Here is a 23,237-nt window from a genome sequence, read left to right on the forward strand (position 1 = left end):
TCCCACCTCCCCCCCCTCCTTTTTTTTTCAATAAAAATAAATGGAGAGGAAGAGTATTCTGGTTGCACCTGTCTGTATTTCCCTGTGACAGGGACTTCAAGGATATGCCTGAGCTTGGAAACGAGCAAGGGTCAACCTCTGATAATTCGACTGAACCCTGTGCTGTGGAACCGTGCTGCTGGGAGTCAGTTGGGGTGGGTGGGGCAGCAAGACTGACTACATGGAAAAAGCCTGCTGGATTAGGGGAGCTCCAGGGACAGTCAATGTGTAACCCTGCCCTGAAGTATTCAAATCTTCTGTGCCAAGGTGGGCAGGATCTTGAGGGAGTAGGGGTAGGGAGGTCACCGAGTTAATTCTGTACAAACAAAAGAAGACAAACAGTTTCATTCCTCCGAATACCACACACACATGCACCCCCTCACTCCATCCCCGCCCCCTCTCCTCCACAACGCCCTTTGGGCCCATCCCTTGTTGAGAAACGCATTTGTGTGAGCATTAGACACACAGGCTTAGCGAGTGGACATTTTGTGGGAGAGAACTCATCTCCCGTAAGAAGAAGAAGGGACTTCTGACCGGCACCCGTGCAAAGTGAACCGTGGGTCAGGAACACTTTTTGAGACTTCCTTGTAAGTTGTTTTGAACAAGGCATAGGTGAGAAATTTTGAGTCTGGTCCTCAAATCCCTACCCCTTAGGATTCTAAGGTAGAAACTTAGGGCATTTTGCCTGGTATCTCCCTGAAGATGAAACATGCCATGCCCACACAAATACACAAATGGAAAAAAAAAAAAAATCTGAGGATATTTAATTCACCCTGTTGCTCAGTATTCAAGTTTGTGAGGATAGGGCCACTGGGCCCAGGTTCCTCTGATAGTCCCTCTTTAGGTGCAATTCTGTCCCTTTTGGTCTCTGCAGTAGTACTACCGTTTGTATCCAAATCCTTCCACTCAGGTCCTAAGATGTTGTCATATTCTTAGTGTCACATACTAGTGTCATATTCCCCAGGAACCATTTGGGAAAGAACTGAAGTGCCTCAGAAGGTGATCACATATTTGGCCTGAGCTCTATACACAGAATAACCTGTACTTCTGGCATATTCCCAGGAACAAAAGGCCAACTAGTGATGGAAACCTTGCTAGTGACCTCAGTCAGTTTGCTTTGCAGATAAATCTGAACCTTCTAGAAGAAAAGGTCTCCACTCTTGGGGAAAAAATAATTCTGTGCAAATATAGCTAAGTAGTTTCTCTTTTCTCGTCTTGTTCCCCATCTTCTGAAGCTTGTACCTGCCTGTATTCTTCTGTAGGAGGATCTGAGACTTCTCCCCCAAAGGCGGGGTAAAGTCTGTCTAAGAGCCAAATCATAGTGTTCAAAGTCTAATGGTAAGAGAAGTTGCCCATCATAAACCATTACAATAGGTCAAGGACTTCTAAAAGTGAAGTGGTGAGAAACTCCCTTCTTTTTCCTTATGCTTCTTCCCACCTTGTGCTTTCAAGTGGGTTCAGTTATTGGAGTTGCTGGTTACTAACAGTGATAATTATACTTTTACTAAAGGAATAATACACAAGGAATCAGAATAAACAAAAAAGGAGAAAAACCTCAGAGGTATCAATTTTAATATCTTCAAAAGCCAGAATGACAGCGCAGTTGACCAGTTCCAAAATGCCTAAAAGGGAAGCACTAAAAGGGAAGAGATGAAGTTTCCGTAAGAGGATTGTGAGAAGTCTTATTTAAAAAAAAACCTCGGGATAAAGAATGCCCTTCAATACGGAATATTTCAGAGACACACCACGCCTCCAGAATCCAGAGGAAAAACAGAAGTCAAATAGCAAGACACTTTTGCAGGAGTGTTGAAACAAACAAGAAAACATTTTTATTTTGAAAATACAGTCTTTAAAGATAAATTTGGCTTCCATTTCCCATACCTAGGTGCATCCAACAAGGTACAAAAACAGACAAAACAAAACAACGAAACAGAGACCCTCGACATTATGTACAGAGCTCTAAAATGAGCTGTGAATATCTACAAGAAACTAGCATATGCGCTTTGTGAAAGGATGTACTTGTGTGGCTTTCTACAGTTCTCAGTCCTGGGAAGGAGAGTTAACCCCCTGAAGCTGCAGGTGTGGCTGCAGCCAGGGAAGAGCTGGGGTCAGTGAAGGGTTGGGGACGGGCCCCCTCGGGTGGGAGGCTGGAGAGGTGTCTGGGGAGGGGGGCAGCGGCGGCCCGGACAGATCCGGGGCTTCTCTAGAAGTCCTGCCGCGGGGTGTGAGTCAGGCTGTGCCGCCGCAGATCACAGTTTCGCCTGAACACTTTGCCGCACTGCTCGCAGCTGTAGGGCTTGATGTCTGTATGGGTGAGAAGGTGAGTTTTCAGATTACTTCTCTGATTAAAGGTTCTTCCACATGTGGGACATTTGTGTGGAGATTCCTGTTCAGATGTGAAGCAAGCAAAGGATTAATCCTTCACACCAACACGGCACCCTCCTCAACAGTCTCTGTCTTATCGGCATCACAAGCGTTAACAGAACACGCGCCCGACAACAAAGAGGGGACTGGCAGCAACAAAGCTGTGCTCCTAATCCTCCAATCACGAAAACACAGGCAGGGGCACACACAGGGGCCTGATCACACTGATAACCACCGGTGGCCACTGCTGTGGGCTTTGTGATTTACATTTCATCTCCATGTCATAGGCAGGAAAGGGGGGAAGGAAAAACTCTAATCCTCTCTTAAGGAACGACATTCTCCCGGGTAATAATGCCCCTCTTTGGTGCAAAATTAAACTATTCCTCAATGTTCTGAAAACTACAAATTATGAGGCTCCTGGGAGAGAGAGCGTATGGGATTTCACCATGCCTCCATTATCGAAATTACCTTTATTTCCTCCCAAACACGAAAGCTTTAAATGCAGGGCACATCAGGTGAAAAAAGAAATAAAATTCTAAAATTAGTATTTAGAACAATGAGAGTGGCCTCTTCTTTAAGAAAAACACATACATGTTTTTTGTTAAATAAAATTAATTTCATGTATAAAAAAATTGAGTGTTGCTTTCTCCACCTAGAAAACTGATCTAAATAGAGCCTTTTATGAGAAAGAGCCTGCCATTGAACACCTTTTGTAGAGCAAAAATGATAAAACAGAACCAGTCACTGCTTTAAAACAAGAAAACAAACTTACCTGCATATGTAAAGTTTTGTGAACAGCTAGAGTTCTAGACTGACAAAATCCTTTCCCGCACTCCTGACATTTGAAGGGCTTCTCTTTGGAATGGATATACCTGAAAATCAACATAAGGTCTCATTGAAATGGCTTTACCACCACGGTGAGGAGTTTCTTTTGACAATTGCTTTAAATGAAATCATGGGGGGCGGGGGGAGAAAAAGGATTTCCATTATTTTTGTTTTTACATTTTTTCTCCCCTGTATAATTCTGTTTATAGTTAACCTCAACTAACAGACTCTTCTGAACATTCACCGGACGCCGGCTTTATCTACACTTGATCGCCCTCTCTGGTGTATCCTGGAGCTTGAAGCCCTGCCGAATGAGCTCTTTCTGGCCTCTGCGGCTCTCTCTGAGATTTAAAGTGGTCAAATCAGGATGTAAGGCAAGGCTGAGTTTAGGGGGACCAATTTTAGCGAACCCCTTGGAAGCCGCGGAGGATCCCTACAGAAGTCCTACTTTGGGGTAACAGCAGCAAGTAGAGTCCAGGGAACAGATACTGTCATCCCCACTCCTGGGAAGTCCCTCCCCCACGCCCCCTCCCCGAGGAAAACACTGACATTATGGTATTTCTTCAATTGCCTTTGATTAATGCGGAGCTGAGAGTGTGGAGGGGATGTGGGGAGCTGTCCCTAAATTCTGTAATCTCAAGAACCCCGCAAATAAGTTTAAAAGAAAGGTTGCTAAGGCAGGCTCTGGGGTGCACCTAGGGACCAGTCAGGGAAGGGAGGAAACCAAGCTGAGGTGGCCACCATAGATTAACAGAAACTGTCCTAGGGCAGGTGGTACATGGAGCACCAGAGAAGGTCTTCCAGGCTCCTGGGCTCTACCTGCCCCACCTCCTAAGGTCTACCTGGTGGAAACTGGAAAACCGCTCCCGGAACCAAGAGCAACCCAGCAGATTTTAATTACCAAAGGATGGGACAACCCTCCCTCATCCCAAACAAGACACTGCAGCAGGGGTCCCTGCTGAGGAAAAAGGTAAAGGTTGGGGGTTGGTTACAGCTGGATGGGAAGGGCTTTGGTGGGGAATATAGTCTAGTTCCAAGAGGATTTTAGTGACACTTGGAATGTCTATCAAAACTCGATATTCTGGATAAATTGTCTTCCCCTCCCCAGGCCACCCTCCTTCCCCACCTTACCTGTGATCCCGCAAGTGATCTTGCCTCCGGAAAGCCTTGTGGCAGATGTCACAAGTGTACGGCCTCTCGTCGGTGTGGGTCCTCTCGTGGATGAGCAGGTTGTAGGATTTGGTAAAGTGTCTGCCGCAAAACTTGCAGATAAACTCTTTTTTCGTTTTGGAGGGCAACCTCCCTCGGGAGGGCTTTCTGTCCGGAGTCAATTTATTGAGGCCGGAGATGGGGCTCCCCAAGCCCGGGCTCAGCTTGCTCAGGTCTGCTATTTTAGGGGGATCCTCTTGCGTGGCGGCCACGGCCAAGTTGGCAAAGTCAAAACGGGGCCGGTCCTTGTGCAGGGCCGGGAGGACGTGGGCAATGGCTCCCTGCTTGGGGTGGAAGAGGTGGGTGGTAAAGGGCAGAGCCGGAAAGGAGAAGCGGGCATCCACAAGGCCCTGCGCCGCCGCCATCTCGGTGATGGTGGAGCGGGTGATTTCGTGCACGTTGGGGTACCCCAGAGTCCAGTGGTTCATGTGCATGGTCTGCACGGCGCTGAGACCGTACAGGCCCTGCAGGTGGTCCACCGCGGCAGGGAAGGTGTTCACGGCCTGCAGGAAGGAGTAATTGGTGAGCTGCAGCGATGGGTGGAGCGGAATGGGCGCCGGCAGGGCCTTGCTCCCCATTTTCCGGGATGTTGCAGGGCGGGGGTAGCCACCCCTTTTTTCCAGGACTCAGAGGAGGATGGGCGTGGGGCTCCGGCGAAAACCCAGACAACGGCACGCGAAGAGAGTCCTAAAGATGGCTGGGGGACAGAGGGGAAAGTCGTGACTATTATCCAAGACCGCTTGGTCTGTCCCTTGGCGCCGCGTGGGCTTCCACACCTTCCTTCTAAGACCCCCTCCCCACCCACCCCAAGGCCCCCCTAGAAGGAGGGGACCTTGGCGCGCCTGCCCGGCGAGTTGACACCAGGCTCAAGCTCAATCCCGAGGGCCAGGGTGTCAGGCGTGGTCGCCGGCGAGAGCGAGTGGCCCGTGGGAAGATCGGATTCCGGGCACGCGCGGATTCCAGGAGCCGGAGACCCGGGCCGGGTAGGAAGAAAGATGAGCGGGGGGACTCCAGGCGGCACCCAGCCCGGCCCACCCACCCACTACCCGGTGCGGCGAAGCTTGGTCATCCCTGGCCCGGCCGAGCCTCAGTCGCACCGAGCCTCCGAGGTCCCAGGAGACGGTGCGTCGTGGGTCGGACCCGGGCTTGAGGGCCCCGCTCGGCCGGAACGGCTCCTACCGCGGTGCCCGAGACCGCGGCCGGGCCGCCGTTCCTGCGCTTGCCCCGGACCGCGCCGGAGGTGTGGGTGCGCAGCCCGGGGACGCTTTGCGCTCCTGGGCTGCCTGGCCCTCGGAGGGGCCGCCTTGCCCGGGGCTGACCTCAGAGGTTTTCTTTTTCCTTCCTCTGCCTTGGTCCCATTTATCAGCGGTGACGGGCCACAGGAAAGAAAAGTGACACCTCGGGGCCAGTGAGGCCTGGAATCGCCCCCTCCTCCTTCCCAGGGGCCGTCCCCTCCCACCCCCCACCAAGATCCCTTCCAGATGGTTCGGGCTCAGACAGGGAGGGTAGGGGGGGTGGCTGAGGCCAGAGCCCGTTCTCCCAGACCCAGCGCCCAGCTCTCGGGAGTACCCGAGCGCCTCTCGATCTGGCCCCCGGAGCGGCTCCTACACCCGGGAGGCCCCAGGAAAAGAGAAGACCGGGTTCCCTGGGGAGGAAAAGGCAAGGAGCAGCAGGCGAGCCGCTCTGCCAGCCCGAAGGAAGCTTGTTTATCGGCCTGCAGTAGAGGGCGACGCTGCTTCTGCCCCTGGGAAGCCCGCCCGGGTCGTCCGCCTTGGGCCTAAACAGGGAGCACGCGCTTGCCTCTCCCTGCGCCCCCAATGGCAAAGCGGAGGTCTGGTTTCAGACCCCGTTTCCCGCGGCGCCTCACCTGCTTTCAGGGCAGGCCCACTTTCTCCCACCGCCAGCCCTCTTTTTAGCAGCCAGGGGTGCCAGCTCGGCGGCCCGGCACCAGCCTCTGAAGGCGGCTCCCCAGGTGCGGGCGTCACAAGCTAAGCGCTTTCCCTGGAGAGGTGCAGGCAGGCCTGTCTGAGCCATCAAGCTTTACGCCCGGCTTTTGAACCCAGCAGGAAGATGGGAGACTCTGTTCAGACTTCATTGCGCACTAGCCCTTTCTGCGCCTAAATGTCCCTCTCTAGTGTTGGAGAAGAGTTGCCTGTGGCTCTTTCTGAGGGCAGGCTTAGGGGGCTGCGCTAATGACACAGCGCTCCGGCCAGGCAGAATCTGACGGCCTCCACGAGGGCCCACACCTTCCCTCCCTCCTCCGTTTGAAACGACTGGGAGACAGCGATTTATTAACGAACCGCTTCTGCCTGGTGGTATGCGGTCTGGGAGTTGAGGTCGGGAGTTAATGAGAGGTGTGTAACAGTCAGGGGGTCTCAGTCAGACCGTTCAACCGAAACTGTAAACCTCCATTAGTAATAAACTTTCCCACCACAAATCACAATTCATTTTTCTTCAGTGGCAACCCTCAAGCCCTCTCCTAGAGAGGTAGGGGGGAAAAAAGGATTCTACTAACATCTCTGGTAATCTGATTGTTTTCCTCTTGCATTAAAAATAATAAGTTACACCTTTATTTCCTTCCTTTTGCATAAGGAGGATTTTCTAGAGATTCAAAATATTATTTTTCCCCTAGTATTAAAAAGTGGCCTCCCCACATAGAGAGGAAACCCAAATTATTATTTGGGTGTATTCCCAGACTGGATTTCTTAGAAATAAATACAGGAGGCAAAGTGCAATTCCCACCACATTCTCCTGGTAAGTATGTGCATGTGTGTGGGGTGTGTTGTCGACTGAAGGAATAGCATGACTTATGAGTTTGATTCCAAATGCATAAAGTGAACTCTGCCGTAAAGGTTACATGTTAATTCTGCCAGCAGAAACTTGAGAGCCATCTTCCTTCCCTTTTCACTGAATGGTTTATAACCCAAATTATTGCCTCTGTTATAATTCAACTTCATGGTGGCACAAAAGCGCTGTTTCATAGTATGTGTTCGTTTTGATTTGCAGGACAAATAGTTTCTTCATAGAAGACAAAAAGCAAGGCCTTCATAAACAGAACCACCCTAAATATTCATTAAACATTTTTCGCATAATTAGGGAGTTCAGGTTTTCACTCTCCTGCTGAGTAGTTGGAAATATATGTCAAAAGATACTTTAAGTCAATGCAGAGATCTAAAGTACTTTCGTTTTTGTCTAGAGCTGAGCATGTAGTTCTCACACTCAGTTTCAAGCAATAACAGCCATCATCTGCTGTCACTTCTTCACCACCCCGTTCCGGAACATTGGTTACTTTTAATTTTGCAAGGAAAGAAACTTAAACCAACGAAAAGACATAAATATTACAGTGGAATTGAGGCTTGTTTTCTTTCATCGGTCTTCTTCACAAGAAATTTCCAGACATGTACAGAAGTTTTGTAAAATTTAGCTCACTGGCTGTCAACAAGTGAGAGGTGCACATACTAATTTCAGTACAATGAAGCCTTCAAAACACTGGAGGGGAAAAAATGGTCATTCGATAAGGAGTCTCGCTCTTTGGTAATGTGTTATTACACTGAATTATCTAAAAATAATATACAGTCAGGGGTCATCTGCTAAAACCTGTGGGTTGGTGTCTGAGAGAAATGACTGATGGCTCCACAGGCTCGCTGAATTTCAGCCCAAGCCACAATAGAATTTTACGTTAATCAGAGAGCTATACTTCAAGTAGATTTAAGAGATCATTTAAAAAAAAAAAAAAAGAAAGAAAATAAAAATGGCCAGACTGGGTCAGGTGAACAGAGAGAAACCACCGCGAAGTTCCTGCCCCTTCGCTGCGTCTCTGCCTTCCCAAGGAGTTAATTAAATTAAGATGCCTTCCGCATAATCTGGGTTCTGTTTCTCTCTGCTCCCTCGCTCCCCCTGCATGAGTAATTTTCTTGTTCTGCTCGGGACTGCAGTTTGTTTAGCAGAGAAAGTAGCTGTCTGCACCGTTTGGCTCCGGGAAACTCCAGCCCTCTTTTGTTCCCCTGCTAACAGGTAGGCAGACAGAGCCAGCGCACCCTCCACAAACACCTTTTTCTCCCTCCTCATTCTACAGATGCAACACCTTTCTCCGTTGCTATTTCTCGAGAATCCCAGCGTTTAAACCCCAGGGGGATTTGCCTTCTGCCCGCCTCCGCCAGGACTGGAGGGTGGGAAGAAAATCAAAAGGCCGGCACAAGGTTGGAGAATTATCTAGGACTGAACTATTACTTTTCTTCTGAAACGCGCTGGCTCGGCAGGCACCGTGTGTCTCGGCCCGTCCGCGCTGCCGCGGCTGCCGCGGGACGGCTGCCCCTGCTCTGGAATACTATGGCAGGGTAAGGGGGGAAAAAAAGAGGTGAGGGGGGGTGTTGTGGGGTTTTATCTCAAAGTATGTAGATCAGCTTTTAGAAGAAGCTTTGCGGAGGGCTTCGATTCAGTGTTGCAAAACAAAACTAAAAACAGTATGCGAAAGCGCGTGTTGTTGCGTGTTATCTGGGAGTGGCGAGCCTGGGATCCCATAAAGTGAAAAATACAATGCCCCAGGAATGCATCCATGTGATTTCTTTTACCCGAGTTCGGAACTTGTGGCACGCCGGACCGAGACTCGGAGCGCCCCGGCTGCAGCCTGCTTTCCTTAGGGCGGCTGCAGCCCCCTTCCCATAGTGGACACTTACCTCCAGCAGAAAGGTCCGCCTGGGCAGCGCCACTCAGACCTGGTCCAGGCAGGGAGGCGCACAGCTTGGAAAGGTCATTGGTTCCACGCCGGCCAAACTGCTTTTTCTGCGCGGAGTCCCGGGAGCAGCGGACATGATCTGGAGGACGACGGGCAGCCAAACCGAGAGCGGATCCTCGTCTTCGTCTGTGGACTTAGAATGTGCAAGGACCCGGGGATGGTAGAAGCCCGCCCTCAGCGCTCGCCTGGAACCTCGCGCCCCCGCGAACCTCTCGCCGCCGACTCCGGGTAAGGTCGGAGCCTGCAGCCTCGCAGGGCCATCACCCTCCAGCAGCAGCGAGCGCGCCGAGCTCTGTCCCCGCCCGCGTCCCTCCCCAGGCTGCCCGCGGCCGGCAGACTCCAGCTTTAGTAGCGGCCCCGCCTCCCCTTCGGGCGGGCGTCCCGCCGCCTCGCGGGGCCCCCTGCGCCCAGGCTCCGCCTCCGCGCCCGGCGCCCGCTAATGGTCCACTTTGTTTACTTGTGTTTGGATAGCAACTGAGTCTTAAAGGCACAGGTTTGCTCGAGGTTCCCCTGTTACACAGGCAGAGCCGAGGCGACGCGGTTCAAAACTCACACAAACACAACGCCCGGCCCCTTCCTTCTCGGTGCCACTTTTCCTTATAACGTTAGAAGCTGCACAATTGGCTTTCTGCCTTCCGAAGACCCCCGCCGAGAAACCCAAAGGGCGTTTTTGTAGCTTTACTTGGCGCGCTCGCAGCGTTAATTTCCACATCTTAACACGTTTAACGTAACTACCTTCTTCATAGGTAAAACCAGTCACTTTTAGATTGTATTCTCCAGCATATATCACCCTTCCCCCAATTTTAAATACAGTTTTGCACATACTTATGGTCAATTATGACTGTATGGGTAGTCTGTTTTCCCCTGCTGTTTTCAAAACGAAGTTTGTTTATAGAGGTGACAATTGACTAATTTCGTAATTACCTTAAAGACATATGTGGAATATCCCAGGAGAAATTTCTCCCAAAATTTAAGCTTTAATCAGTCAGTGTACATTTCATAAGCAGTTAACCAACTTGGTTAAAGGGGTGGGCATCTGCAACCCATTGGCAAACAATAAAGAATCCATCTGGAATGGGTGAAGAGCAATCATTTAAAATATTTAGGAAAATACTATTCCAGCGTCTCAAACGTGTACATCTTCATTCCCAGCAAAAAAAAAAAAAAAGAGTTCATTGTTCAGTCGCCAGGAAACTTAATCGAATTTGAAGTGTAGTGATACATTTTTTCAGGTTCTTCTAAAGATTTGGTCTTGTGTGAGTGTAATTGCAGAACGCACTTCAGCTACTCTGGAAGTAGGGTGACCGAGTGACAGAAAGGGGATGACATACTCTCATTTTAAACAGCCTCTTTCCAGATGAGATCTGCCGAGCAACACTGAGCAAAACGCCCTTCGTCCCAGACGAGTTCGCCAGAGGCGATTTACATCAGCCCCCTGCAAGTCGGCGCTTTGAGGGGCACAGATCTTCAAGCCAAGAGGCAGTACAATTCAAAGGTGTTCCGCCAAAATATGGTTTTGAATGTGCCGCCCCAAATAATCTCAATTGTGCGGGGAAGTGGACACGTATAAGCAGAAGACTAAAAACTGTCAAAAGGTCAAACAGTGGTTGGGGAGCCACGCAGAAGCTACGGGTTATTATTTTATTTGGATATAATCTCTTCTATTTTATTTATGCAGAGGTGGGTACATATTTTCGTTCCTTTGGTAAAACATAATTCAGAGATAGTAGATCTTTTTTTTTTTTCTTTCCAATTTCAAATTTGCAAAGATTAAAAAGTGAGCTTGGAATGAAGAGTGTTTAATATCTTTCAACATTTAACTGCTTCAATGTAGACTTAACCAACTGCGTGGAAGTACGGAATGCCTGAGTTTAGGACTTAAAAAAAAAAACACACACACACGTTTTCCCTAGTGGATTCTATAGGGGTGCTTTCATTTTAGCGCTCAGTCCTGAGCCCCAGCCACGGGGGTGCCTGCGGTCCCCTCTCTCTAACCGCTTCATTCCTTCCCCAGCTTTTCTCAATTTGGAAGATCTGGAGGGAACTTTCTCTTCTTTCAGACCCCCAGGACACAACTCCCAGGGTGGTGACCTGAAGAGTGTTCCTACGCTTCATATTTCCTTTTCTGCAAGTGGAGGCCACTCCCCAGGGGTGGGCTTCACACCTTCCCTGTGTGTGTGTGTGTGTGTGTGTGTGTGTGTGTGTGTAAACTCCCCAGGGGTGGGCTTCACACCTTCCCACCGTGTGTGTGCGTGCGTGCGTGCGTGTGTGTGTGTGTGTAAACTCCCCAGGGGTGGGCTTCACACCTTCCCACTGTGTGTGTGTGTGTGTGTGTGTGTGTGTGTGTGTGTGCCGCGCCGCCTGCTCTTGCCGGGAGGTAAACAGAATTTCCAACCAGAACGGCTCCCTCTTTTCCGCAAACCTCTTGAGCCCGGGTTTTTCCACAACCGTGTTTACCTCGCCCACCCCAGGCTCCGAAGTGCCACAGTGGCGTCTGGGCCAAGCCGGCCAGAGCCCTGCGGCTGTTGGAAAGGTAGGGCAGCTTCGGCTACCTTGGGGAGAAGCCTCGTGGCGGGACGGCGCGTCGGCAGCCTGCAGGCCCGGCCATCGCCGCACGCAGGTGTGCGCGCCACGCGGAGAACCACTGGAGGCGGCTCGCGGGGGTCCCCTCGGGCCACCTCTGCGGCCACCCAAGGCCGGGCCCTGGAGGTGCTCCACGCTCTGCCCCGGGGCAAAGCACCCTGACCCCGCCGGCGTCGAGAGCGCACGGTCAGTGGAGGCCCACCCAGGAGGAGCCTCGTCGGCGGGACTCCCCTAGCGCCCCGCCTGGCAAGGAAGATGGGCCCCGCGGCGAGTTGGCGGGTGGGGTTGGGGGTCCGGGGGTGCGCGCCCTGGGGCTGAGTCCCAGCTCTGCCTGCGCCCTCCCCGAGCTGAGCTGCGGTTCCCTCCGAAGTTTCCGACAACTGATCGTCTGCTGTCCTCGCGTCTCTTGGGCTTTCGACACCAACCAAGGAGGCTTCCAGGGAAATGGCTAAGAGACTGACAAGGGGAGCGCGAGCACTTGTAGCCCAAACCCGAACCTCCCCGGGCGCAGGCGGGGGAGAGGACGGCGGCGGCCAAGTGGGAGGAGGAGGGGGTTCGTCAGCGGTAGGCCCCTTCCCCCCAACTTCTCCCTACCCTCCCTGCCGGCCCACCCAGGAGGCTCCGCCAGTTAAACCCCGCGAACAGGTGTCAGACACACTTCCCTGAGGTCGACGCTGAGCCTCTCCCTCTGACCCGCGCGCTGCGGACATCCTAAAAAAAGACTCTGGCCCTTGATGTCACAAATTATGGACACCCCGTGTTTTCCCAGGGATCCCAGGTGCCATGACCTTCGAGGACTGGGGACTCGCCTCCCCTCTCTCCCGCCTTCCTTGCCTCTCCAGGGCCGGGTGGTGGTGTTGGGGAGGGCGAGGGGCACCTTTTGCATTTGAACTTCCCTCACTGTTTGCCACTTCTCGCCAGGAGTCTGGAGTCTCCATCGAGCCCGGCTCTTCTCTGGGCGCGTGCCCTCCAGCCCCAGAGTCGTGAGGAAAGCTAGAGGACGGTCGCGGGCACTGGACGCAGGAACTGAGGATTGTGACGGCGGGAAAACGTGAGAGTTTGCTCTTGTAAAAAGGAGTTTTCGCTATTGGGCTCTACAAAGGGTCCAGGGTTGGGAAAGCGCGGCCGCGGGCGGGAGCTCGGCGGGAAGAGCCGCAGCGCCCCCTGGAGGCGCGGGCCGAGCACGACGCGGCGCGGACGCTCGGGGCGGTCACCCGGGCGGGCTGGCTCCGGGGGTGAATGCCTGGCGGTCGGCGGTCCTGCCCGCCGCTGGGCTCCTTTCACCTTGTCCTGGGCCCTTTGCCGGGTGGGGTGGGGGGATGTAGAGTCGTGTGCGCGGCACGGGCGCTGCGGAGAGGGCCTGGCCTGTTGTCAGAGCCAGGGAGCCGCTCTACCCTCATCGCTGGGGCCTTTCTGAGCATCCCCGCCCGGTGGCCTTGCACAGACTGCCCTCCTGGCCGGTTGTCCCTAGACGGACTCTTGTCGCTGCCCAGGGAGACTCTGACTTCCCCAGGGCAGGGGAAAGATATCCTCCCGTCGCTCGGGGAGTTGGCTGCGGCCGGGTGATCAGCTCAGATTCCGGCAGATTCCCAGGCCGCGGACGTGGTCCAGGGGGAGAGGCAAGAGAGATTGCTCAGGATTGCATTTGGAAAGGCTCTCCCACTCCCCGCGACGTACGTCTCATCTCACCCAGCTTTTGAAGCCCTAACGGAAATGGATCTGTGGGCAGGCTGTGCTCTCCCTAAGCGCGAGAGCTGAACGATGCGCGTAGCGAGGCGCACCAAGAGCGCGGGAGCCTTCCCGGGCCTTGGGGGACTGAGGACCACCCGCCGCCTCCAGACGTCCCAGCCCCCACCCACCCGGCCACCTCGGGAGTCCGGCCGGGCGGGACAGCCTCGGGCGCCCGAGGAAGGCCGAACCTCGAGGGCTCTTCCCGGGGTGGGACTGGGGGTCCGGGGGGCCCTGGTGCCCGCGCTCCTCGATCAGCTGCGCTCCACCTGAGGGAGGCCTCGGGGGGCGCCCTTCCAGCCCACCAGCTGGCGCCGGACCGAGTGCCGGGAAAGCGGAGCTACCTGTAGACGCGGAAGACCGGGTGGGAGGGTCTAGCTCCGTTGCCACGCCGCGGTTGGGCAGACCCTCCCGCGAGCCCGGGGTCCATCCAAGTTTGGTTTCTCCGGTGGGAGGTGGTCGGGCGCCGCCGTAGCCAGGCCAACTCGAGGCCGCCCGGCGATCCGTCTGCCCCTCGCGAGCGCGAGTGCGGCCCGGCGCCGTCCCCCACCGCCCGGCGTCCTGGGAGGTCCCAGCGCGGTCCCAGGCACGTGCTGGGCGCGGGCTCCCGGGAAGTGCGGGGATACCACGAGCTTTCGCCTTTAGCGCCGCAGAGAAGCGGGTCTCCCGCAGTTCGCCTCGCCGGAGACAGCCAGGTCACTCCCTAGGAGGCTCCCGTGTCCAAGGGCAGCTTCCAGTTCAAGCTGCTCTTCTAACGGAGCCCGATGATGTCGGTGACTCGGAAGACCGGGCTTACAGATTTCCGCAGCCGAGGGAGGACAAGACCCGGGCGCCTCCCAAGGATGGAGATGTGCCCTCTCTGGGCCAAGTAGGCTTGGCCCAGCCCTCGCGCTGAGCAAGATCTTCCTCAGAAAAGACGAGGGCTCAGTCTGCAAATCTATTTTTATTAGGTTTTCACTTAAACATACACACAAACTTGCGAATCCTTAACCGTTGGGAACATTCTAACGAAAATCTTGATTTCCAAATGCGCTCCCTGTCCTTAAAGCGGCAGTGAGTTGGCCGGGGCTGAGCGGTTCTGCTGTTGTCTGCGGTCTGTTTTTACCATGCAGGGCCTGGGATTGCCTTGGAGTTTCCGTTTCTAGCTGCAGAGGTCATTTCTCTGGGACTCCGGGATCGGTCCAGAGTTACCGTCGTAAGGTGTGGTCCAGTAGCATCAGCCACCTCCGGAACTGGTTAGAAAAGCAGATTCTCTGGACCTGACACTCTAGGAGTGGGCTGGCGATCTGGGTTTGAACAAGCTCTCCAGGTGATGCTGATGCACGCTGAAGTTTAAGAATCACTAACCTAGATGGAATTCACTTTTGGGAGCCATCGCCTAAGTGCGCGATTAATCTTTCAGGCTCTCTTTCTCCCCCAAATTTCCTCCCTCCCTTCTTTCTTTTCTCCCTCCTTGCCTTCCTTTCCTTTCTCTCCAGGGAATGCCCGCCTAGTCTGGCTTAGGACAACTAGTTCATTCCTTCGTTCATTCATTCCTTCACTCATTCATCTGACTTTTTCAGAGGCCCCTCCCAAGTCCTTGGAGACTTGTAGAGGATCCCCAGGTAAACTAGGCACAACCCCTCCTTTCAAGGACTCAGGTCGCCTGCAGAAAAGCAAGGGAGGGAAAGCCCTACGCATTAGAATGGGTGTCCTCAGTATCTCAATCGTGTCCGACTCTTTCCCACCTCATGGACTGTAGCCAGCCTGGCTCCTCTGTCCATGGGATTCTCCAGGAAAAAATACTGGAGTGGGTTGACATCTCCTCCTCCAGGGAATCCAGGAATGGAACTACATTGGCAGGCGGATTCTTTAGATTTGATGTGACTTCCGGAAATAGCCCTATTAGGGACTGAACAGGAGCAATGTACCCCCTTTTAAAGTTTCTGACTCCCTTCTTCATCCAGGTTGAGGTTAATTTTTTTTCTGGTTTTCATCACATCCTAGAGATTCTGTGTCTGCTGCATACACTTCTACACACACCTTGACATACACTGCCCGCATCTTATGCCTTCCGCACTGGGTCAGAGTGCTTGGCACCTGGGGTGTGGCAGTGTCACAGTCGCTGGGTGGGAACGTGATTGGACCAGGCTCAAAGTCTCTGAGCCCTTGGATTTCCCTGAGGCCGTACAAGGAGATCTTGGTACTGAACGCCGGCTCACAGACCTTGGGCACTAGCTCCCATCTTGCATCCAGCTGTTCTGAACTGACCAGTTTCCAAACTGGGGGGTGGGGGGGTGGGGGAGTGGGGGGTGTTGGGGAGGGGGCGGGGGCAGTACCCAGATGTTAACATCCTGATCCTCAACCTGCAGATTTCTCACCTTAGGACTGTGTCAAACCTCCTTACCTGTCACTTGATAGTAGAAAATTTTGTTGTTCCCCCTCACAGAGTTTCTGTAATTCCAGATGAAACTCTCACTTTCTGGTTTTCTTATACCAAATCAATCTCCCTTAACCTTTCACTTTGCCGCTTCTCTCCAGGACCTTGACTTGAACTTCTGTCCTCAGCCAGCCAAAGAGCCGCTTCCACTGCACCATTTGCTACCCACTGAGGTTTTCTCATTGTTAGGCAGTGAGAACAGTGGAAGGCACTTTGCCCCTTAGTCAGTGGCCAGTTGCTTAAATATCTGGAAACCTCTCATCTCTTTTCAGTCAGAAAAAAAGTTTGACTTGAGTGTGCTGGTACAGGAAAGCCACTGAAAATACCCGCAAACAAAAATGAATTTTCATATTGCCTTAGTCATAAATTGTCTAAAAGTACTCAGCTTCACTTTGACAAAGAGTTACTATTTTAGTATGACCTTTTCTTATGGGGATTTTCAAAATATAAAATGTATAATGGTCAGGAACATGATAATCTCTTTACAACCTGTGATCATATTTCTTAACAGGATTTTGCTTTCCAGTGCAGATGGTCTGACATAGTAACATTCAAAGCAGCCAGCACTTAGGAAATGCCAAGGCCAGCATTTGAATGCAGATACAAGTTTTAACAAAGGAAAATGTATATCCCTGTAGCTGTTTGCCTGTGAATATTCCCCAGAAGATTAATACACTATTCTTGAATCTATGCCAAGTCATCAAACTCTCTGAAAAGCCTGAGAGGTGCCAACTCATAAGGCGTAGAATTCCTTGTCACCAAATATATTTGAGTGTCTACTGCGTACCAGGTACAAGACAATTGTGTTATTGTTTGAGACCCAGAGCTTTCATCCTGACTTGGGGCGGGGGCAAGGGAAAGGAAGGTGGAACTTTAAGGTTGCTTTCCTCTGGTTTTGTTAAATTGTTAAAGTATTTGTACTTTATAGCAATCTTTAAAACATTTATTGAACTTTTTCTTACATTTTTAGGTCACTTTTACTAGTCAGGGAGAGAAAGTCAGTGTTTGAGCCAGCTCATTTATTGGAAAACGAATGCCAGCACAGGCTTAACTTTTGGCTTTCCAACTGGAAGGCCTTAATATCATGACAGCATTTTACAATAATGTTATTTCCATCATGCCAGGTGATAATTTAGCTGTAGATTCCTTATGATTGGTGACCATAGCTCACTCAAGCCTGTTTTCAGCTCCTGACTCTGTAAGGAGCCACAGAAAAGAAACACACCCTTCTTCCTCTGGCACCCTTGCTGGAGGGAGGGGGAAAAGAAGTGGCAGACAGTTAGGTTGGCCCCATGCTCACTGTTCCTCAGCAGAACTTGGAGCAGAAGCAGCTCAGATCCAGTTGGCTTCGGGGAATCCAGGTCTTACAAGAAATGGTGAGCTCTTTTATCTTTGGCTCTGAGCACAAAACACAGCTAGTGTCAATGTATATGGAGACAAACATATCATTCTGCCCTTACTCCATGCACTGTGTCGCAGTACCTGGTCACACCGCATGTCTTAGCCACATACTCCGTTTTATGGTGCTTAACACTTTTCCCACATTCTCTTCCTCTACACTGCTCCCCAACCCCAGCGCCTCTCCCCCAGCCCAGGCCCATGCCTGGCAAGTGGGCCAGCCCCCAGGAACCAGCCTGGGTGGGTGCTATGATGTCAGGACACCAGGCAGCAGCATTTCTAACCTGTTAGACTACGGGTGCCTTTTCCTTTCCCTGGAAAAGTACACACAGTGCAAGTCGTCTCCCAGGCTGTGAGGCACTCGTCCAAATGCCCTACGTGGTGGGCCCACCCAGGCCCAGGAGAGTGTGGAGGAGAACACGAGTGTGTCATACGGGTGTGTTCACCAGGCCTGCTCCCCTCTGTCTCATCCTTGACCACACTCTCTTGACAGGCCATATGGCCTGGGAGTGACCTGGAATATATTAAAAGCGTCGGCTTGTAGAACCCTTGCAGAACAAAGCAGCAATGGCAAAGTGAGATTTTTTACTTGTTAATTCATTTAACATGTATTTATTGAGGATATTTAGCATGGCTGGCCCTGTGTTAATGTTGGGGATACAACAATGTGTAAGGAGCTATGATCTCGTGGAGAGACAAACAAGTCAATAGACAATTATGATATAGTATAAATCAGAAAGCCTGGATCCAAAGCTACGAGCTAATAGTTTATTATCTTGGGCAAGTCATGCCACTGACTGGCGCCTCAGTTCTGAATATGCAAATTAAGAATATTCTAAGGGTTAAATGATATGAAGTCATATTAATGCAAAGTTATGATTTTTTTTCTTACCCATTAACATAAACTGACCTCTTCAACACAAAATTATTCTTGTCACCCCTCCAAGAATTTGGAAAGAAAACTGAAGGGAAGAAATTTGACCTGGTGTCTGATATCTAGTGGTCAATTATATGCGAATTAAGTCATTGCAAGAAGTATTTCTAGAGAAAAAGTCATCTGCCTTGACAGTAAGACTTTTATCAAGAGTTATTTTTACTGTTGATACTAAAAAAACAGGAATACTGTACTGTATATTACATTTTTTGGTATTTTGTTATATTTTATGCAATTAGAGAATTTGTGGAGTAGATCTAAAATGAATAGATTTTTTTTTTTAGGCTTCAAAGCTATTATTTTGGATGTTACTCATTAGTGAAACAATGATACAATTAATTTTGCCATTTCCTGAGGTCTTAAGGGGCAAGGGATTGTATTAGTTAGAATACAATTGAGCTGTGAGTTTCGGGAAATCCAAAATAATGAGAGGTTAAGCAACAAAGAAGTTATTTTATCTCTCACATAAACATAGGCAAGTCAGAGTCAATGTGGTATCTAGCTCTTCAAGAAATGACTTTCGGGATTTCCCTGGTGGTCCAGTGATTAATAATCCACCTTGCAACGTAGGGGATGCCGGTTTGACTCCTGGCCCACGTACTCCTACTTGTGGTGACTTTCTGCTTAGAGCAGGGAGGTGTGAACTAAAGTGGGTGAGGTTGGGAGATGAGGAGTATCAGGAGCCTGCCTGGGGACGATGGATCCATCGATCGAGGGGAACACCCTTTGTGGGATGGGCACTGGGTGATAGGCGGGCCATGTAAGTGGGCGTTCTGAAGGAGTACTTCATTTTCCCCTTGAAATGTAAGAAGAAGAATGAGATAGAACACACTAGAGGAAAAGCGGAGGTCCTGGATTCTTCCTAGCCCCTTCACTGTGTAAAGCAGGTGTAGGGGGCAACTGCAGAAGCCAGGATCTGCCTGTCTACAGTCTTGGCAGCCTTAGGCTGCAGCAAAAAATGTGCAGCTCAGGTTGCCCTGAGGGGCAGAATCAAAGCTACCAGCGGACCCCCCACACAGCAGAAAAGGCCTTGCGCAGCTAGAGCCCAAGGACAGTCTCCAAAGATAAGTGTGGAGAGACTTAATTACCATGTAAAGTTGTCCTGGCCTGACCTCTCTGCCTGGTTAACTTTGCTTCTGAGCCTTATCCTCTGTTAATACAGGCTCTATTCTTTCTCCTAGCCTAGGAGGATGCTTGCAACAAACATGACTTTCTAGGTACGGAGAGAGGTGGGTGCGAAGGGCCTGTGGACCCCCAGTTTCATCTGGGGTCCTCCTTCAGGGTGCTACTTGGCCAGGGGCAAGTCTGAGCGTGGAGGTGACATGCACAGCGTTAATGCCAGTGTAGGGGGAAGAGGCTCCCTCCCCCGCAGAAACATCTGGCGTGACACTGGGGACACAGTTACACACATTTACACAGGCCCGGGGGGTTCCCATGCCTAAGAACTGGCTAGATAGTTTCTGTTACACATTTATTTCCTTGAAGGAGGTATTTTATATTCTACCCTGTAATTCAATTCCTTTGGCTCCCCACCCTGCTAAAAAGGAAAAGAACATACAGTCCAAACAATTTTTAAAAACCAGGTTTTCTTCCCCCTCCAAATAGTACATGTGCACAATTCGTGCAGCTTTTATACACATCTGCAAGCGATGACTTGTTTATACCAGCCCTTACAATATTTTAAAAATAAAGTATGATGTTTTTCAATCTGTATACAATAGCATTTTCTTTTATCAACCCTCCACATACAAATGTATTTCCCCCCTTTAGGGTGTAACTACATGTCTAAATAGTAATGTATACAATCAATGTATAGGAAGGATATGCACATTTTACAGCAAACATACCAAGAGGATGTATGACACTCTTGTTGATTTTTTAAAAATACAGTAACTAAGAACCTGCAAAGTTAGAAAAGGCCACCTAAGTTGGTTTGAGCCTATTCTATGTTCTGGGGTTAAAGGATTTAGGATCCTGGAATGAGAAAGTATTCCAGAAACAATATAATTCAGTCTTGTCATTTTACCTGTGTGATCACAGAGGCTTAGGAGGAAAGTAATTTTCTCAAGCTGCTGACTTTTCCACAGCCCAGAACCGGGATTCCTGATTTCAAAGAGGGGCTCTTTCTATTATACCTCACAATCTCTAGTCTGCAGCTGGAATTTTCCTCTGGAAAAAGGTGATCCCAGCAGCCTGTTGTGCCATACCAAGCATCTGAGCACCAGATATCCAGCCTCAGCCCTCCTCCAGGACTTAGCTTTTCAAAATGTGGTTGGAGGACCAGCACTTTTGACCTGATCTGGGGGCTGGTTAGAAGCCAGACCTACTGATTGAGAATCTGCATTTTAACTAGATCCCTAGGTAGTTCGTCTGTAGATTAAATTTCAGCAACAACTCCTCCAGGCTTGGGTCTCTACTGCCACACTGTCTCCTTAAAGACCTGTTTAATCACTTTCCTCTAAGGTGTTAAGAACCCTGGTCTGACGTTAGACTTCATAGGTCAATCTGGAAACTGAGATATTTCAAGCTATCCACTTGTGACTAGCCTTCAGTTCAGTTCAGTTCAGTCACTCAGTCGTGTCCTACTCTTTGCAACCCCATGAATCGCAGCACGCCAGGCCTCCCTGTCCATCACCAACTCCCGGAGTTCACTCAGACTCACGTCAATCGAGTCAGTGATGCCATCCAGCCGTCTCATCCTCTGTCGTCCCCTTCTCCTCCTGCCTCCAATCCCTCGCAGCATCAGAGTCTTTTCCAATGAGTCAACTCTTCTCCAATGAGTCAACTCTTCCCATGAGGTGGCCAAAGTACTGGAGTTTCAGCTTTAGCATCATTCCTTCCAGAGAACACTCAGGACTGATGTCCTTTAGAATGGACTGGTTGGATCTCCTTGCAGTCCAAGGGACTCTCAACAGTCTTCTCCAACACCACAGTTCAAAGGCATCAATTCTTTGGTGCTCAGCTTTCTTCACAGTCCAACTCTCACATCCATACATGACCACTGGAAAAACCATAGCCTTGACTAGACGGACCTTTGTTTGCAAAGTAACGTCTCTGCTTTTGAATATGTTATCTAGGTTGGTCATAACTTTCCTTCCAAAGGAGTAAGCATCTTTTAATTTCATGGCTGCAATCACCATCTGCAGTGATTTTGGAGCCCCCAAAAAATAAAGTCTGACACCCTTTCCACTGTTTCCCCATCTATTTCCCATGAAGTGATGGGACCAGATGCCATGATCTTCTTTTTCTGAATGTTGAGCTTTCATGGGTCCTTAAATTGGCTGTTTGGGAACAATTGACCTAAGATGTTGTGTTGGAATTATTTAGGATAGGTAAATCTGGGAAGGCTTTCCTAGTGGCTCAGTGGTAAAGAATCCGCTTGCCAATGAAGGAGATGTTGATTCGATCCCTGAGTCAGGAAGATCCCCTGGAGAAAGAAATGACAACCCACTCCAGTATTCTTGCCTGGGAAATCCCATGGACAGAGGAGCCCAGCGGGCTACAGTCTACAGGGTCACAAAGAGTCAGACACGACTGTGCAACTGAACAACAACGACAAGAAACCTGGAGAGTGAAAGTCGCTCAGTCGTATCCGACTCTTTGCGACCCCATGGGCTATTCAGTCCATGGCATTCTCCAGGCCAGAATACTGGAGTGGGTAGCCTTTCCCTTCTCCAGGGGATCTTCCCAGGGGGTGGAACCCAGGTCTCCCACATTGCAAGCAGATTCTTTTCCAGCTGAGCCACAAGGGAAGCCCAGGGAAACATGGGCAACCAGCAGAGAAACACAAAAGTCAGATTACAAAAGCGGTTTTTCTACTGTCTGTTTTCTCTCTTATTTCTTTCCCTTTCATTGGCTTCTCACTTGCTCCTGATTTGAGAAGATAAACTGGAGTCTTAAATTTCCTCTTCCACTTCCCCCTGGTTAATCAGGAGCTAAGTGTCCCGGAGGCCTATTTTAGACCATTCTGAGATCTAGTCATCAGAACGATCTGGCTGCCTTGTCTGCTCTCCCAAGGATCCTCAGGACTGATTTGACTAATCTGGTTTGCTAAACGCAAGTCTTCACCTAGCTCCTCATTCCTGAGGTTGTGATTTGGTCTGAGGGAACAACATTTCTAGAGCGAGTCAAGGTTAAATGCCAATTAATGAGCTCTATTTTTCAGAGTGAAAGAAAGTGCTTACCCCTGGCTCCCAGCTCTGAATTTGAGCTGACTCCAGGAGAGGGGACAGTTGTGTATACTAGAGGGTAATATAGTTCGACGTTATTGTTTTTGTTCTGAAGGGCTCCTGTCCTAAGAGGCAACAGTTTAGGGCAGTTTAGGCCAGTCAGCAGCATATTTTATGTTTATAAAAGGCTATTTGCCAAAAACCCACTGTCTCTCATAACTGTTCACCTTTACCTCAGTGATATCTGCTGAGTATCTGGACTCACACTGACCACAGCAGAGGCCTGGGTATTATTTGCTCAAGTGATTTATTCCTCTTCCTCCTTCTCTCTCTGTCTCTCTCTCTTTTTTTTTTTTTTTTTAAAGTTAAATATGTGCCTGGCAGCTCAGCTGGTAAAGAATCCACCTGCAATGCAGGAGACCCCGGTTCGATTCCTGGGTCGTGAAGATTCGCTGGAAGAGGGATAGGTTAACCACTCAAGTATTCTTGGGCTTCCCTGGTGGCTCAGCTGGTTAAGAGTCTGCCTGCAACGCGGGAGACCTAGGTTCAATCCTTGAGCTGGGAAGATTCCCTGGAGAAGGGAACAGCTACCCACTCCAGTATTCTGGCCTGGAGAATTCCATGGACTGTCCATGGGGTTGCAAAGAGTCGGACACAACTGAGCAACTTTCATGCGCAAGACGGATCAGGCTGGGGCGGGATGGGGGCGGGGATGGTGTGCTTCTTCAGTGTTGTACTACGTCCATAAAGTAGACTTTGTGAGTTGTACACTTGCATTTTTGTTTTCTGACTTATTGTTCTCTATCCTGCAATTGTTCTATTAATTTGATAGTA

General features: G+C 50.4%; 1 protein-coding gene across 2 annotated transcripts; it reads right to left on the minus strand.

Annotated features, from left to right (window-relative positions):
• Positions 1-1,843: 1,843 nt before the first annotated feature.
• Positions 1,844-9,652, minus strand: OSR2 (odd-skipped related transciption factor 2). 2 transcript variants are annotated; one of them, XM_027561458.1, is made up of 4 exons: positions 9,114-9,652; positions 4,360-5,134; positions 3,176-3,275; positions 1,844-2,343 (listed from the first exon to the last, which is right to left on the minus strand). In XM_027561458.1, the coding sequence occupies exons 2-4, from the start codon at positions 5,013-5,015 to the stop codon at positions 2,269-2,271; spliced, it is 831 nt and encodes a 276-aa protein (XP_027417259.1). In that variant the 5' UTR covers positions 5,016-5,134; positions 9,114-9,652; the 3' UTR covers positions 1,844-2,268. The 2 variants fall into 2 exon arrangements, with proteins under 2 accessions (XP_027417259.1, XP_027417258.1); XM_027561457.1 differs by having other exon boundaries at positions 1,844-2,425.
• Between the last annotated feature and the right edge of the window lie 13,585 nt (positions 9,653-23,237).

This window comes from Bos indicus x Bos taurus, chromosome 14 (genome assembly GCF_003369695.1).
Source record: "Bos indicus x Bos taurus breed Angus x Brahman F1 hybrid chromosome 14, Bos_hybrid_MaternalHap_v2.0, whole genome shotgun sequence".
NCBI lineage: Eukaryota > Metazoa > Chordata > Mammalia > Artiodactyla > Bovidae > Bos > Bos indicus x Bos taurus.